Source organism: Arvicanthis niloticus, chromosome X (genome assembly GCF_011762505.2).
Source record: "Arvicanthis niloticus isolate mArvNil1 chromosome X, mArvNil1.pat.X, whole genome shotgun sequence".
Taxonomy (NCBI): Eukaryota; Metazoa; Chordata; class Mammalia; order Rodentia; family Muridae; genus Arvicanthis; species Arvicanthis niloticus.
The window spans coordinates 111,732,731-111,749,735 of NC_047679.1; the positions used below are offsets into that span (position 1 = coordinate 111,732,731).

The 17,005-nt window shown below is 39.4% G+C and overlaps 1 protein-coding gene across 1 annotated transcript in view; it reads right to left on the reverse strand.

Moving 5' to 3' along the window:
- Gpc3 (glypican 3) overlaps positions 1-17,005 on the reverse strand; it is a 336,736-nt gene that overhangs the window by 141,710 nt on the left and 178,021 nt on the right. The window contains exon 3 of the mRNA XM_034485703.1: positions 8,606-9,300. Coding sequence (XP_034341594.1) covers positions 8,606-9,300 — 695 coding nt within the window. The remainder of the gene's footprint in view (positions 1-8,605; positions 9,301-17,005) is intronic.

Consider the following 17,005-nt stretch of genomic DNA (forward strand, 5'->3'; position numbering starts at 1 on the left):
AAACAGCATTGTGGGGTCATGCACATCCCAAAGGGACATTTTTGAAAGGATATGATGAAATCTGTACGCGCAGAAACAAAACTCACTTGTTTTACCCAGTGACAGCCACCCATACAACACAGAAAGAAATAGAAAACAGCGAGGCCCACTGTAGTGCACAGAGCCCAGCACTCACCCAGGCTGGGCTGCTGAGAACGGGGAGGTTTCACTGGATCTCAGAAAGGCTGCAGCACACTGGATGATACTTGTGCACACTCACCTCCTGTTGGCCCTGTCATTTTTTGTTTTTAACCGAAGCAACCATTGCAATTGCTCACTCCTGTAAGGAAACGACCATTCTATTGTCCTACCTGTTTAAAATCAGCTTCTGTGATGGCCAGAATTGTTTTGTTTTCCAATTTTGAGGGTTGGAAGGGGGCATGGTATGAGGCTTGGTTTTTGAAGAAGAGAGCCAAGCTAGAAAGATCTTTGCCTGAATACCTGAGCAAGATAGCAAAATGCATAGGTCTAAGAGGTTAATGGGCCAAGGTACTTTGTGCAGTGGGTGGGGGGCATCCTTAGTGAATGACTGGCACTACATTTGCCAAGACAGACTTTAACTCCAGGCAAAGGAAAAGGCATAGCAGAGGAACCACACTGTGAATTCTGAGGCTTTTCAGCTTTTGTAATGAATAAATATCCAGAGGCTATTCTGCCTTCATAAAGTAAAGGCTGCTTCCACCATGTTCTGACTCCCTGAGCAGCCAACATTCGAAATAGGCATTTTGTACTCACTCACTGTCGCCCTGGGAGCACATGGGTCCTTATAATGTTGGGCCATGGGGTTATCTTTCTTAACTTGTGCCCTCTTGGGCAAATGGCCTTGACTTACCTAACCTTTCTGAATATCCTTTGGAAACAAATCTATTCTCCCAGTCACTATCAGCAGACATGGATAAGTGTCAGCTAACTACCCTGTGGTTATCACATCTGCCACCTTTTAAGTGCAATAAAAGAGATAACTTCCCCAGCCTGTGTAGCAATAGAAACCTTATAACTTTGTATCCTCAGAAAGCAGGAAAGGAAAAGATAGCTGCTGGGAGAGAGAGAGAGAGAGAGAGAGAGAGAGAGAGAGAGAGAGAGAGAGAGAAGGAAGACCAAAGCAATAGAGTTTTACTGCTAACGAGAAGCAACAATATTAAGTGTTCCTTTGGTGGGGTTTTGTGTTCTCTGAATGACTGACAACACTGTCACTGTTTTTGGTCTTTGTGTGTACCTTTGGCTTCGCTCCAACAGGCGGCACATAAGCCACCTTATGGCTAACCAGACAAAGCTGAACCAATTGTTCTCTAGTTTCTAACTCCTTGGTTTGATCCTCCAAAGGCATTGAGAGGGTCTTGCCATGATCCAAAGGTAACAACTTGTAAGAAGATTCTTTATAGATAGTGTGTGCTTCTACATGCCCTACAAATGGTAACAGTGACCACTATTTGCAGCAAACTCTTCTGAGTATCATGATGCAGTGTCTGTATAGCTTGGATGCTATAGTGTCTCCACTCAGAGAAAGTGAGCGTGGCCAGTGGGGAGAAATAAGTTTCCCAGGTTCAATGTTGAGAATCTAGCCATTAGAACAACAGATCAGTTTTGGTTGGTTTTATTCTTGTAGTGCTAAGGATTCATTTGCTTTCTCTAGGCTGAGAATGGTCTCTAGTAATGCACCACATTGTGTTTGCAGGAGTTATCCAGCCCTCTTTGCCTTGCCCCATGGGAACTGAGGCTAGGGAATCGGATACAAATGCTGATCCTCTGGTTACTGCCATTGCCGTAAGAAATTAATAGTTCTAACTCATGCCTTTAACTGGCTTCCATAAAATGGCAGTAGACCAACGTATTATCTTGCAACTGAGGAGAAATCCCAGACTTTCCACAGTTCTTGAGGGCATATTCTCATCTTATCAGTTCATTGATCATAGAAATGAAGTTTAGAAAATGTATTCCTAAAGACAGAACAAAAGAGCAACTCGTCATCGCGCTGTCCCTCACCTAGGTAAAGGACAACAACGCTAGATTTGCAAAAATCCCATCTTAGCTCCTAAAATAACCTACAAGCCACATGCAAAAATCAGAAGGAAACATTCAAAAGCTTTCTACATATAAGTAGCTTTGGAAATTTCCTATGAAATTAACACTCAGTGGTGTTAGTTCTTCCTTTGTAGTCTTTCCATAATTAGGTCGTCTATGTTTAATAATTGCCTTTCTCAGGCTGAGGCAGTAGGACCAGTGCCAGCTTGTGCTAGGAGTGAATCCTAGCACAAAACAGAACAAACCACCACCTTTGCCCAATGGCAATCACTAACACTATTTTGTGAATTGTACAAAAGGATGACAAAATATAAATTTTGTGTCATGTCAGAAATGGACTTCCCTTGAATAATACTGTTTATTGCAGTTTCAGATGCTGGCCTACAGACGCTAATGAGGTACTGAGATAGTTGCTGGATTTATCACTTCTGAATGCCTTCAGAACAGAGGGCAGCTTTTATGAATTCAGAGAAGGTATCTCTGTCTGAGACTAAAAAATGAATGGTGCAGTGATAGCATACAAGGAGAGAAGCTAGGACAAACTGACATCTGAGAAATGGCCTCAGCCTTCAAAGGCAGAGACGAAAGGTAAAGCTAATCTTGGAAATTCTGATGGACTTATAGTCACTCACACAGACAGGAAAATGCACGAATTTGATAGAGTGAATTATTATTGCGGCTCAAAAGAAGAATCTGCCTCAAAGCTTCCTACCATCCATGAATAAATACTGACTGTATTGCTTCTTCAAACATTCTAGCCAAAGAAATGGGTGTACTTAGATACCAGCATAGGTTAGGCTCTTAGTTAGGCCAAGTTACTACCTAAGGAAATTCCAAAGTAGACATCTGAATATAATTCGATATTCAGAATAAATGCCAGATACCCTGAAAACTGTCTGTTAGGGCTGGCTGGAGATGTAGCTCTGTGTTAGAACACATGCCCTGAGTTCCATCACTGCCAAAACCAAGATGGCTACCTGTTGTTCCAGTGGGCGGGGACTCAACACTGCAACTGGAACTTAGTAGATTTTGCACCATTGACAACACTAACAGACAGAGCCTACACAAATATTCTCTTAGAAAATATTCTGTGACTTTAAGTGTTGGGAATATGAAAAAAGAAAAAAAAAAACCAAAACAACCTTATGTCTTTTAGTTCTTCATTGGGAAATAGTAGAGCAAGAGTCTCCAAAGAGAGAGAACGAATTCAAAAACTGATTGTGCAGCTGGAAAAACAGTAGGGAGTAATACAGGATATTAAATAATATAATAAAAAACCAATTTAGGCTGCGTTTGGGGAATGAAGATTCTAGTGAATAGAGAATGGAAGTGTTTGAGAGAGCAATATAGAGTCATGGTAACAAGCAAGAACTTTGGAGTCAGACAGAACCAGCACTGAATCTTGAGTTCTGAGACCTGCTGGCTTAGTGACCCCTAAATGGAGCAAAAGAATCTTTCATGCTCAGCTTCCCTATCCTCTCGATGGTGCTCAGTGCCCACCACACTGCTGTCACAATGAAATGTGTAATAGACATTTTCAGAATCTCTTCCAGGGAGTGCTAATGTGAGTCCCAATGACAAAAGAAAGAGAGAAACGGTGGTGATAGAAAGGGCTGCAATTTTGTACAACTTTCAGTGAAACAGCATAAGGCAAGGTAATAAAATTGTGGGCCAGGAAACCCTAACACAGGGGCATGCTAAGGAGAATCAATAAAGTACACCAGCAAATATGGAAAAAGAAAAGTACCTATAGCCAAGCAAGAGTACAAGGGCATGAATTTGGAGGAGAGCAGGGAGGGGGTGTATGGGAGGAAAAGGGCAGGGAGAAATTAACAGCAACAAATGAGTATATGAGCAATTACACTGTGGACAAAAAGACAGTCAATGAGATTAGCTCCAGAAAGTTTTGGCAACTTTTCTGAGAGAGGACTAAGTACCTGCCATGTAAGAAATGAATGAGTTGTATGTGAAATGCACATAATCTACATGTAGCTATATACGGTAATGACAATCAAAGTGATATTGAGGCAAAACAATAGAATTTTCAAAACATGTTTTACAGGGGCTGTGAATGGTAGAGTGTCTGCCTAACATGTACACAAAGCTGGGCTCCATCCTCTGCATTGGGAAAAAAAGAAGCCATGGTATTCAGCAATGCTGAAAGTAAATGCATTCTAAGCTGTGCATATTTATATTTGCTTCAAGGTATAAAATGTGGAATTCAATAACACGCTGATCAATTTTCACAGTGAGAGTTTTTTCACCCAGCTACTATCAAAGGCTCAATACTCACTTGGGGGCAAGATGTGCATCCTTGCTTCCAAATCCATTTGAAGATCAGAATGGATCTATTATTAGTAATGCCTTTTGGAGGGAACTTTTCAGTATAGACATTTATATCCTCCACTTTTTTCCCCCTTGCTCTCTTACATAAGCATACAGATATCTTTTACTCATTTATTGGCCTTTTCAATTCAACCTATTTACACTAAAATAACTGGTCAATCATACTAAGATAAGTGTATGGAGCTGGGGTTATGACTCAGTGATAGAACACTTTCCTGGCACATGTGATTCTTGGAGTTTATTCACCAGTAATAAAAGAAAAAAAGTATAAATGGGCTGGAGAAAAAGCTCAGAGGTTAAGGGTACTTGCTGCTCTTTGAGAGGACTTTAGTTCTCTGATCCCAGCACCAACATAATCAGTTAACTCCAGCTGCAGGGGATCCCATGCCTCTAGCTTCCAAGGGTACCTGCATTCACATGCAAATACATGCACATGAACACACATATGCATCATTTCAAATAGTGAAAACAAATCTTCAAAAAGTATAAGGAAAAGTCATTATTCACTGGGCACTTAGCACTTTGGGCTGGGGCTTAGTGAGTACTTGCATTTTCTAAATCTAACAATTCATTTAGCATCTAACATAGCAGCCCCATTTTAGAGAGATAATATTATTCTACCTCTGCCCAAACTAGCTTACAGTATCTGGGCTATTAACTTCTCAACTTCTCAATCTCCTTTTATCTTTCAAAGAAGATAGACAGATGTTCCTAAGGGAACATTGGGATCAAGTAAGACACTACTGAAATGGCAAGTTCTCTTGCCTCTTCATAGAGTTGTGTTATCAGAATCTCTGGGCTTGGTGTCCAGCAATGTTAATCAAGTTCTCCCATTGACTAGGAGATGAGTCAATTTTGGGAGCCAAACATTTGCTACACTGAGAAGTTCTGTGAGTAATAAGAGCCCAATATTTGCACACATGCCTTCACCTGGTAGTTTACAGGATTGAGAACCATCCTTGGAGAAACTAAAACACCAGAAATCTATACTTTTAGAAGTCTAAGTGTTACACCTATGTAGAAGGCCAAATCCACCTTCAGGATGTGAAATGGATTATAGCAACCAGCCCCAACACAACTGGACAACATCCCTGTGTGGATACCTCATCCCATGACTTATATAGCTAGTCAAGAAAGCTGCCCCACCCCCACAACTCAGGAATGGCATGATGTGAAAGAGAGATCTCAGTACAACTGACCCTAGGCACAGCTTTACTGTGGTGCATTCCTGTCTCGTTAACACAAAGGAAGTGAGGGTGCTCCAACAGAATCTTGTTAACACTTAATTTTAAACTAGCTGTTGACTTGAGGGATTCTGTCTGTGGGTTTGTCAGCATGAACAGAGTGCTTCAGTCGGTCAAGCCCACAGTTCTCCTCACCATAATAAACAGCCCTGCCTGCTTGGAACCTGTACAGAGTGTGGGCTGGAACACACTCAGCCAGTGATTCCCTAATCCCCACCAGGTGATGCAGACAACTTAGTCTTGGTGATCATATAACAGCAATGAGGCAGCATACATATGCTATCTGGCTTAGTTCAAGCATTCCCAGGGGATGGCAGACTTCACGCTCTCATAACTAGATGGAAGCTGGGAGCAATCAGGCCCTTAATGGACAAAACAGAAAGGGACTGCATCACTGAGCACCTCCTGACTGCCGAGGCCTTTCCTCCTAAACAATAATGACACAAAATGTACTCCCCTACTGTATATTAGGTATGTGTGTGAGCACACGCTTACATGTACACACACCTAAAACGTAGCAGGTCTGAAAGCCTGAAATAACTATGCAATTTATGTCTTTGCAAAATCCTAATGGTACTTTTAGAGTGAAAGTCTGGAAGGATCTACTGGGGAACAGAGTGATATGGCAGAAAAGATATTAGATTGCAGCAGAAGAATACCTTAGATTCTGCTTCTGGTTCTATTCTTAGCTAAAAATAACTTTGGGGCTGCCTCGCGAGACTTTATTTCTCCATTTTCAAATGGGATTAGACTAGCTTAACTTTCACACTGCCTTTGTAACATTCATATCACAGCAAAATGTTCATTATGGTGGAATTTATTCAGTTGCAGGTCCATCTACCAGGGAAACTGTGGTATGACAAGACTTAGGAACTGTCTTGGGGGGTCCCGGATGCCTAGCACCTGATGAAGTTCCTGCATAGAGCAGATGTTGATAAATGTTCACTCAACAAACATGCATGCCTAGAACTCATCAAAACAGTGTGCATAGTTTTATTCCTTAATTTTTTCTTCTGTTTTGTTTTTCTTCTCTTTTTGTTTGTTGTTGGAGACTGGGTCTTAGGTTAGTCCAGGCAGTCTATTCAAACTCCCAATCCTCATGCCCTAGTCCTTAAGGACTGGGGCTATGGGCATGTGTCATTGGCACACTCTAAACTTTATCTTTTTGTTTTTAAAAGTATTAGGGGAGGAATTTCCACTATGCTATGCTCAAAAAAAAATGTGCACGGATAATCTTTAAATACTCATGCATCTTGCTATTAGTCTTATTTTCCTCTTACTGTAGATATTCTCACACCCTGATGCCCTTGGTTGGAGTGGGACTCACAGTGGACCCTCGATCAATGCTAGTGAATGAACATATGAATGCACTTACTTTCCATTTTTCTAGTTCTGAGCAATTTACTTTTGCATAAGGCCCCAGAATATGGCCTCAAATTATAAAGCAGTCAAGGGAATAATTAGCCATCGAAGAAAACCATCGTTAGATGGGGCATTTCTGTTCATTTTACTATAAAATATTTTCTCAGCAAATGGGTTTTAAATGGCCAACAGTGTGAATGGGGCAATTAGAGCAGCTCTATAAGTAGCTATGCTGAGGGTTGTATCATTTCTGTCCTCCCTCCTAGTTTAATTCACCAAATAAACCAATTACCCCTATCACTTTGTACTTCTTGAGTTTAAAGACAAGGCTAACTAGCCCATTCTGCTGTCTACGTTCTGGTTAAGTAATAGCTCGGAGTACACAGCAATGTACTGGAGGGAAGCAAACAACAGGAGTCAACAAGGCCAGCAAGGCCTGGGTTTGAATCACAGCTCCTCCAATAGAACAGTTTTGGAGATCTTGGAAAGTACTTACAGTCTCTAAGCTTTATCCCTCCTGTGTGCAATGGGTATACTACTAAGATATACAATATATATATATACCTCTGTGTGTATGCATATATATATATATATGTGTGTGTGTGTGTGTGTGTGTGTGTGTGTGTGTGTGTTTGTGTATCACCAACAGAGCATCTGAGATGCAGGCAGGAGCTCAACAATAGTAGTCTATTGTACTGTTCTGGGACATCCTCCTATAGAACTGGAAGCAGATGAGAAGCATTGTCTTAAAAGAACATAGCTGGAAGTTCTTGGCTGTATGTTCTGCTCTACATCAGAAGTGGCTTTCTCTTGTGGTTCTGTGACAGAATCTTTTTGAAGCCAAGCAAGCTGCTATTGTCCTTGCAAAACTGCCCTTCTCCCGTTACAAATCCCATCAGTTGTAGACTGGTATAGCTAAGGCTGCAAACATGAATGGGGAACACAGATGCTTTTCTTATGTCCTCTTGTGGATTTAGTTAGTAAACATTGACCCTCTTCTCTGTAAATGATAATTTGCATTTACTTCAAAATGGCAATGTGATGTGATGAAGATACAGAGTGAAGTCAGAATAGAAGGTGATGATAACTAAATTAAAAATTCAGTTCCCGAATCCTGCCTCTTCCACTAACTATGGAACTGGATCTCCCTATGCAATATACAATTCACTAAGCTTCAGTTTCCTTGTATATAAGAGAGAGGAAATATTCCCATAAGATTCATGATAATAACAATAACAGCTAACATTTAATAAAGATTTAGCATATACCACACAGATGCTATGTGTCTGAATAAAAGCTATTCTTTTTCCATGAATTCAAAAGACGAAACTCATAAAGATAAAATTAGTTCCCAATACTCGACAGCAAGGAAGTATGTGGAGCTAGAATAGAAAGTCTGGTATAACAACTTTATAACCTGCAGTTTTAACATGCTGTCTATTTGGGAGAATTCATTCAGCCCATCTGTGTTCTCGCTTGCTTGTTGTTTTTGCTTTCTCATTTTTTCTATCAGTATCTGTTGCTGGAGAGGTCACCCCACCCACCACCATAATGAAAGACAACTCCTTCGAAACCTGAAGACTGTTACTTACAGTGGTGGTCAGCTTGCCTCCGTTCTTTTGCACATACTGGATGGAATCATGGATGGTAGAAAAGAGTCCGAGCAGAACATTCTCCATGTCATAGATTCTGTACATGCCGTTCACGAGCTCTTCAAGAGACAGAATGTACTCTCTCCAGTACTTGTCGATCTCCACCACACCTGCCATACAGCCTTGCATGACCACGTTGCAATAACCACCGCAAGGCTTAACCATCATCAGTCCCTGGCAGTAAGAGCAGTACCACATTCGGGTGAGCATACGGCCACAGTCCTTACTAAACTTGAGGTGGTCGGTAGTGTTGATTACTTCAATTCCAAGATTCAGGGCTTGAAGGAAGATTCTAGTGACTTGCAGTGACTTGGAAACCTGGGTCATAATAAGCTTGGGGAAACTGCCAAATACTTTCAGGTCACGTCTTGCTCCTCGGAGGCACTCGTTGATGTCTAATACTGACTCAGGCAGGCCTGGATTCATCATCTGGGTATAGATGACTGGAAAGAGGCTGTCGAACAATTCATTGACCATATCATCCACGTTGATATCAGAACCCAAGATGTAGAGAGACACATCTGTGAAAAATTCACCGACAAACTCAAAAGCTTGTGGAGTCAGGCTGGGGTAGTTATTCTTGAACATGGCGTTGGTGTAGTTCTTGGCATGGCGAACAACGATTTCAAAGGCCTCTGTAAAATAAGAGAAAAAGAAATGCCCAAGAATTAAAACATGAAATCCAGGGTATAAATGAATTTGATATGTCCCTGTTGCTTTGGTGATTAAGATCCATTTGCCTTAAATAATTGACTCAACATTCATTCCTGGTATTACTTATATTTCTATTGTTGTTTGCACCCATAGACCAATTTCCCTTTTTGAATGTAAAGTCTAAACCTTGATGTGCACATAAATTCTTAAACATACAAATTGTATTTCAAATGACAACTGCCAGGATTCAGTTAACATTTCGGCCTTTCATGAAAATATTGATTAAAAATTGGCTAAATGAGAAATTATTTCTTTTTCTTTCATCGATTCACTCAGTTAAAAGATTGTATTTTAAGGACATTTCATTTTTAGACAGAGATAAATATTTCACAACAAACCATGTACTATACAATCTCATATAACATCTCGAGCCTGTTCAAACCCAGAGGAGAAGCAAGTTATTAGCCAAGAACAAAAGATACCGAAAATTTAATTATTTTGGGTAGACTTTCTCCAAATAACTTTAAAGGGAGTTATTTGACAAACTGCCGGACCTGGGAAAGGTATTTTATCCACTGAATGGGTAATGGGTATCTGGCTGGAAAGAACAATCCATACACTTATCTATACATTTGATATTGATAGTAACTGCAAGCTGAACATCTGGGAGGATAAATGCTAAGCTCCTCTGGTAAGTTCCTTCCACACGGCTTGGAAGCCTCCTCCAGTCTACAGAGACCACAAATTCAAAATCACATCTGCTGCTTCAGGCCCTTGGCATAAAGCCCAATTAGTGTCACTGCTTTGAGGGGGGAATAAAAGTAGTAATGTGCCATTCCATTTTCCCCAAATCAAAATATTCTAGATACACATTATCGCAAATAACTGGAGTGTCACATTTATATGTGAAAAAAATCATAATGAAATTTTTTTTTAAAAAATGAAAAAGTTTAAAAACGAACAAAACTAGTCAAGTTTCCTGATATTTTATCTTAGTACTTGTAGTTCCTTCCAAAATGCAAGGGTCCATGACAGATGTACTCTAAATGACGCCAATTCATGAGCCTTGAAAATTCAAATGATTCCTACCTCCAGACTACTAGAGAGACTGTATTCCTTGGGATCACTTAGCCCAACATTTCAGTCATCTGTGGCAGAAGTGAGCTCTAGACTGAACCACTGCCATCTGCCCTAGATCCCTCACAAGGTAGCGCTCATTCCTTAGCTTCTTCCCTGGAGCTCACCACATGCCCAGCACTGTTGGAGAGCTGCCAGTGTAATTCTAAAGAGTTTCCAAGGCCACTAGAGACCAAAAATGAATTTAAATTAGAACTTAGCCATCAACAGAGGTTTTTGAGAATCTGTGGACTGGCTATTAGTCTGAGGACAGTTTTTGTACTGAGAGGTACTAACTAGTGCTTGTTGATCCCTTCCATTTTGTTGAAGCAAGTTTTCCCTTTCTGCCAATCACTTCATGCTCACTTGTTTGTTCAGAAGAGTAAATGATTCTGAGGAACTTTATAACAATCTTCCTAGCTACACTTATTACTTTCCTCTCCCATCCTCGAATCTGTCTATATGTTGAATGTGGTCATCCAGCCCAATGCAAAGGGCCAGTCACTCAACTGTTTAAAACCATCAGAAAATTTGATATTCTAGATTATTTACTCATTTTTAACTTTAGGTAGAAATACAGCATTGCATATCAGGCTTGCTAGGTGCTCTGGGCACAGAAGCTAGATGGAGGTCGCTGTCAAGCCATTCTTGTCTCAGAAATATTTACAAGTAGCCAAACACACTGGCTCACTTTTATAAACCAAACATTTGGGAAACAGAGGCTGAAGAACTGCTCCAAGTGCAAGGCCAGTGTGATCCACACAGGGAATCCCAGATTAGCCAGAGTTACACATCGAGACCTTATCTGAAAAGGAAACATTTATAGGCGATGTAGAAGACTACAAGTCACATAAAAGAACATTTCATGGTGACTTTTTACAGCAAACTTCTGAATTTGGTATTATCAACCCTGATTTAATAGATAATGAAACTGAGTCTCAGTAGAATGGACATACTTCCCCAAAGTCACACAGCTGCAAAGTAGACATATTCAATTCCAACCAGTGTCTCTAAGTGATGGGTACACCCTAGCTGTCCTCAAACTTAGAGTCTACAACACATTCTCAAAAATCTTTGTAGAGAGTTAAGTTCTATTTTAAACTCATCATTTTCCCATAGACCTTCTCATCACTGAATGAAAATGTACCAGAAGAAATTGAAACCCAAAGACCAATAAGGCGAGCAGCACTTTCACCTTTGCCTTGGGGCAGCATGAAGTAAGAGATGGGAGAAGGTTGCTTTGCAGACAGGTTATCCCTATAGACCTCAATCATCCAGGCCACTCTGAAATGAATTCTCTGTGAAGTGAAGTTTACCTAAATTGTGGTACACTCATTCTCTAATATACAAGATACAAGGCAGGAAAAACCCACAGACTCTCCGGCCAATAACATTTTTTTTTTTTTTTTTTGGTAAAAGTTCTATTGCTAGCACTGCAGGATCAATAGAAAAAGAAAATTACAGAAGATCATGAACTTTTCTACAGAAACAACAACAACACATATTGCAGAGGGAAAAGGCTGGGGTCCATATTGAACATCCAGCTCTCATGTGCTGTCTACAGCAATGTCTGCATGTCACAACAAACTTAGCACAGCTCTGGATTTTGTCCAATTCTCTCGCTTCTGTATCACATGGCAGCAGACCAAAATACAAAGTCTCAGTAAAGGTTTCACAGGGCCTCATAGGAGGCAACACTAAGTGAAAACTGATTCTTGGCCTTCTTCAGTCTCTTAAAGGTTCAAGAAATAAAGTCAAGCGTAGGAAAAAATGCAAGGAAGTGTAAGTCCATTGACAACATAGTCTAATAATCACGTATACCTAGGCTACAGATGATTTCCGTCTTTCTCTTTCCTTGGATGAAGTTATGTCCACTCAATAGTAGAGCAAATCTAGTGGAATCAAAGATATCTTGAAGAATTTGTCCCCAAAACATCCACTGACTTTATAATCTACAGACAGAAATAAATAGATTTAATAAACTGGGATAATATGCCCAGCTAAGAAAAGCTTCCATTTTCCTTTTGTCATTGCATTTTTTATTGACTTAGTGTGCATACATACGTATGTGTGTGCATGCTTGTGGCATGCTTGTGGAGGTCAGAGGACAAGTAATGGAACTCAATTTTCACATTCCACCATGTGAGTTCTGAGAATCAACATCAAACTCAAGTTGTTAGGCTTGAAATTGGCTTAGGCATCTCACCAGTCCAATCCCTAGATTTCTAAATGTTCTCATCAGCATCCTGATCACTACAGATGCTAGAGTTGTCAGTGTTCATCTTAACATTTAATGCTCAATGACAGACAATGTTCTCCAGATATATTTCGATGGGGGAAGGGTAGAGACTCTGTTTACATGGTTCAAGAACCTCTTTTACTTACACAAACCCCCAAGATATATAGTCTATCATGGCAGCAGAATGGCTACACTTAGTATATGGAGTTGATGTTCCTGCATTCAGACCTACACTAAAAGAAACGGGCTTTGATTTGCCTTCTTGGTAGTCAGCTGAGTATATATTTTTTAAGGAGAATATACTTAGGGTTGAAAGACAAGAAAAATAAATGAACCATGGGATCCGTTTTAAGGTCTGTAGAATAAGCAATTGTTGCAGAAAGCAATTCTTTTTTTTTTTTTTTTTCAAAGCAGTTTTCCCAGCACTGCAAGGATGGTCACGACTTTATGAGTTTTTTTTTTTTTTTTAATGTTACAAGGATGAATATTTCATAATGGCTTGGATTGAAAACAAGTACAGGTGCTTGGATGGAAAAAGAAAACTAATCTCTCCCTGGCACCTGCAAGATACATGTCATAATCCATGGTAAACATACTTATAGCTACCCTCTAAGTAACTATGACATAACCACATGTGTTTGGTTTTATTTTACTGGGGAGGAAACTGAGGCTCAGAGCTGATATGGTCCACACAGGAATATTTCTAGTCCAAGGCCTCAATATAAAAGCAGAGCCATTTAGTCTTGAGTAATTGCTAGAGGCTGAATTTGCGTTAGTTTTTGAGGTAAAAGTTCTCAGAGGATTAGGAGGCAGCTCAGTTGGTCAAGGGCTTGCCTTGAAAGCATACGAATCTGAGTTCAAGTACCAGAACCTATGTAAAAAATGTGGGCATAATGGTGGGCATAATATCTCCTATTGCTAGGGAGGTAGAGTCAGGAAGATCCCTGGGACTCGATGGCTAGGCTGTCTTGATTACTTGGTGAGCTCCAGACCAAAGAGAGACCCAGGCTTCAAAGAAGCAACAAAGAAACAAACAAAAATACGAGAAACAAGCAGAGAAACAAAAAACCCACAAAAGTGACATGGATAATGCCTGAGCAATGACTCCCAAGGTTGAGTTCTGCTTCTACATTCACACATGCACACACACACACACACACACACACACACACACACACACACAAGTTACAAACGCCTGAGGTGTCAGACTGGGTTAAATTCAAAGTACCATTAAATGAATGAGTGAATGAATAAATAAATGAATATATAAATAAAATTCAACAGTAATAAAACCAATAACCTTCTTGGAAAATAGGCAAAATAGCTGAACAGATGCTTCCTCAACAAAGAGTCACAGATTCCAAACAAAGGTTCTCCATACTGTACATCTTTAGAAAATTAAAAATTAAAGTCATTATGAGATGCTACTATGCAGGCAGGAGAATGGTTAAAAGCCATACAATTGACGGTACCAAATACTGTAAGGGTGTAGACAACAGATAGTTGGCTATCTAGTGGGAATACAAGACGTTACAACTGTAGATGACAGATAGATAGTTTCTTATAGAAACAAAACATTTTTTATCATGTTATCCAAAGATTGTGTTTTATTTACTGCATACTTGATTTTTCTTTCAAATTTAAAACTATTTGAAATGAAGTCTATTAATTTTTGAAAGCACTACAACTTTGGAACTCAGTCTTTGACGGAAGTAGCGATGAAAATCACTGAACACAGTTAAGTCACTCCCTCTTTTTTCTTTCAATCTGCTTTGACATTTTGTTCCTGAAAAAGGGAGTTTTAGCATACAATAGATGCCATATGACATCAAAGTAATTTTACTTGGAACACCCACTGCAAAAAGTTAATGGACCAAAACACCCAAACAGGTAACACATTTCAGTTATTTTTGAATAGAAAATGATTTTTTTTTTTTTTTTTGGAAAACCAGCCACAGAGAAACAGAAAGTTTACATTGCAAGTAAGGCTTTTTAATTTTTTAAAATAGTTCATAAAGAAGACACTAAATATGACAGTTCAGTTTCGATTATATTTTCCTGGTGCTTTACAATTCACATTAATTTAACCAGAACTAACGAAGCTTAAGAATAAGTTGCTATTAAATATATCAGTCATTTATGTGTGCAGCTTATAAACACACATAATCTCTGGTTTTATCTTTTCATACAGCAGGGTTCTAAATATAAGGGAGATCAAGAAATATTTGAAAGAAAGAATGAAAGAAATATATTTTTCATGGGTTATTACATGTATCATTAGAGATCAGTGAAAGATTAGGTACATAGACAAAAACAGATGGATAATGATGGATGAGTGGATGGATAGATGACTGGATAGACAAATAGATGGAAGAATGGATGGAGTATGAATAGATAGTAGGTAAATAGATATTAGATAGATAGATAGATAGACTGATGAATTTCCTCCAAAGGCTATTATAGACTAGAGAAGAAAATTAAAATGATTTATTGCAAGGTTCCTCAGAAGCAAGAAGTGAAAATCTGTACTAGAAAATTTATGAGCCTGCAACAGTTGACCACACTTTTGCCCCATTAGTCCAATTAGTTCTTATCATTTACTGTCCATTAGTTTTCCTGAACAACTAGTTTGCTTTCACCTTCTGGACTCTGTGAGTCATGTAACTCATAATTTTTCCCTCCTCACATTTATGACTTGAAAGCTTATAGCTAAATTTATAGCCTCCCTCTATCAAGCATAATAAACTTCGTGTCATGTGTTTTGTGTCATAACCTTACTCCATCTTTCCTACCTGTATTTTCTACTGGCTTGAGGTGCCTGGTATTTTAGTTAAAGTGCACGTCATAGTTATTATGGACATTCTTAAAGAGCCTTTAAAATTAACAAACAAGTTGGTGAATACGGGCATGGAGAAGGACAGACAAAACATTGTTGCAATCATACAGTCTCATGTCTGCAGTGGCAATTACAGAAGTGCTCCCACTTATAAATGGGTGGTGCCTTTCCAGGAACTCATTAGCAGATGCTGCCCTCCCAAGCAGCTGTCAGAGTCCTCTCTTTTACACTCCTTTCCCCCCACACCTTAAGAACTGGAGTTAAATATACCTAACTTTTAAATGGGATAGGGTTTAGTATGAACACCTTCAACAGGGCTACTAATGTGCGTGTTTGTATGGGATAAGACATCCCTGGGAAACCAGACAGAACAGTATAAGCATGACAGTCACTAAAAGAGGCAAAAAAGTCATCTTCGCAGAACTTTCAGTTCATTCTTTAAAACAGGAAGTTGAATGCTATCCAAAGAAGTAAAGATTAGTTTCTTCAAGAATTCACATAGTAAATAGTGAAGACCTGCTCACTGACTCTAAGGAAAAAGCCCTTCTCCAGAAACTATGGCAGGGCACATGGATTACTGAATACAACTAAATATCTTATGTTTTAACTGGACCAAAAATCCATTATGTCATATTCTAGTTCTGGTTTTTGTCTCCTCAACTTCTGAAGATTTTGCTCTATGATCCATTATCATGATTCATGAACCACAGCTTAAGAGTTTCTTTCTTTAAGTACTTGCTAATCTAAGCTTAGAAAAATAAAAGTATGCCTTTGGGGGAAGAAGATACTTAGTGAAAGGTTCTGTTCCATTAAGAGGGTATAGTGTCATTTAAAGGTTGGCATGAAAGCATTCTGGTAGTGGCTTTAGCTAATGAGAATCTGTTTCTGCTCAATGTAACTTAAATTATTGGCATAAAGAACAAACTACCTAGAGGATCTTCTGTGATGTTAGATTAATTGGCATGTATGTTTTGCACTGTTTTCTTCTTTAATTGCTTAGATATTGAACTACCATTCTAAGGAAGGTCAATTGTCAATGGTTTATGCAACTCTTGATTGTTCTTTTAAACAAAATTCTGTTTTCTTTTATGTATATAGGTAGTTTGCCTGCACGTATGTTTGTGCACTCCATTTGTGTCTGCTTCCCACAGATGCCAGAAAAGGCTATCAGACCTACTGGGACTGAAGTTATACACAGTTGCGAACTGCCACGTGGGCTCTGGGAATAAAATCCAGGTCCTCTGGGTTAAAAGCAACAATTGCTCTGAACCACTGAGCCGTCTCTCTGCCCATCCCCAACCCTTGTTCTTGAAGAGAATTTTGTCCGTAACTTGCTTGTAAGGATTTCTATAGAAATTTGCATTTCCACAGGTACTTTACAGCCAAAGCTTTAGTAACACCAAAGCAAGAGACTGTTCTTCTCTACAGGTAATGGAACAAACAGACCCCTCTTTAGTCCCATCAGTAACCAGAAGTACAAAATCTGAGTTGCCTT